At 34.9% G+C, this 1,312-nt stretch overlaps 1 protein-coding gene across 1 annotated transcript; it reads right to left on the bottom strand.

The window, feature by feature from the left end:
• Window positions 1-354: 354 nt before the first annotated feature.
• LOC140509127 (small ribosomal subunit protein uS8-like) lies at window positions 355-750 on the bottom strand. The gene is given in 1 exon segment (XM_072616981.1): window positions 355-750. A coding segment is annotated over 1 exon segment (393 nt). The 5' UTR covers window positions 748-750.
• Window positions 751-1,312: the final 562 nt, after the last annotated feature.

The following is a 1,312-nucleotide window of genomic DNA, read 5'->3' as shown; positions in this document are numbered from 1 at the left end:
TAAAACCAGTCTTGATGTTTGGGAGTGTTCTGACCCAGGGTCACAACATAGAACATATCTATCTATCTATCTATCTATCTATCTATCTATCTATCTATCTATCTATACATACACATATACATATATATACACATATGTACATATATATACATATATACACACATACATATCTATATCTATATACCCTCCCACTACAATAATACTGAGAAAGGTCTCATGAGTTACAAATATCCTCTTTCCATGAAGGAATGTAAACAGTTGAACTTTAATAAGTTTTTTATGATTTCTCTTTCTTGTGTACCTTTTCTTTTTTTCCCATTGGAGCATTTTATTTCTATGTATGTTTTACACTCCTTAGAAAAAGAATCCCAGAATTTTTCCCCCTGTGTGTTTTCTTCTTGCTTCCTCATCGTCCATAATGCCAGCTGAGGTTGTAAGCACAATGAGCCCAAACTGACAGGATGGTAGCATATTATTCTGCCATTTTTCCAGATCTTTCCACTGAACATCAAATCTGGGGCTGATTATACCACATTTGTTTAATCTGACCATGAGGTTCACAACAATTTTTCTTCCTCTGTGATCATCAATGATCTCAAATTTACCAATATAATCATGCTTCATCATCAAGGTAAGAATCTGGACAATTATTTTGGAGCATGGCCTAATGAGAACCTGGCATTTTCCTCACTTTTATGCATTGCTGATGCTTTTGAGAGCATCTACCAGGACATTCATGCACACCATGGTGGCAGCACTGCAAGATGGCAGAACAAGTCTGTTTACCTTTTCATGCTTCTCTTGAGTCTTGTATTTGAAAGTCAAATTTTCTATTTAGCTCTTTTTTTCTCCAAGAATACATTAAATTCCTCTATGTCATCGAATATCAATTTTTTCCCTCAATTTTTACATTCAGTTTTGCTAGTAGTTGATTCTTAGTTTTAATCTGGCTCCTTTGCCCTCTGGATTTTCATATTCCAAGCCCTCTGATCACTTAATGTAGAAGTTGCTAAATCTTATGTTATCCTGATTGTGGTTCCATAATACTTGAATTCTGGCTGCTTGCAATATTTTTTCCTTGACCTGGGAACTCTGGGATTTGGCTATAATATTCCTGGGAGTTTTCCTTTTATGATCTCTTTCAGGAGGTGATCAGTAGATTTTTTTCAAATCCTATTTTACCCACTGGTTCAAGAATATCAGGGCAGTTTTTCCTTGATAATTTCTTGAAAGGTGATGTCTAGGCTCTTTTTTTCATTCTGGTTTTCAGGTAGTCCAATAATTTTTAAATTCTCTCTCCTGACTCTATTTT

The sequence above is a fragment of the Notamacropus eugenii genome, chromosome 5 (assembly GCF_028372415.1).
Source record: "Notamacropus eugenii isolate mMacEug1 chromosome 5, mMacEug1.pri_v2, whole genome shotgun sequence".
NCBI classification, from domain to species: domain Eukaryota; kingdom Metazoa; phylum Chordata; class Mammalia; order Diprotodontia; family Macropodidae; genus Notamacropus; species Notamacropus eugenii.
Note: the sequence above shows the minus strand (reverse complement) of the source record. Positions and strands in the feature narration are given on the sequence as shown.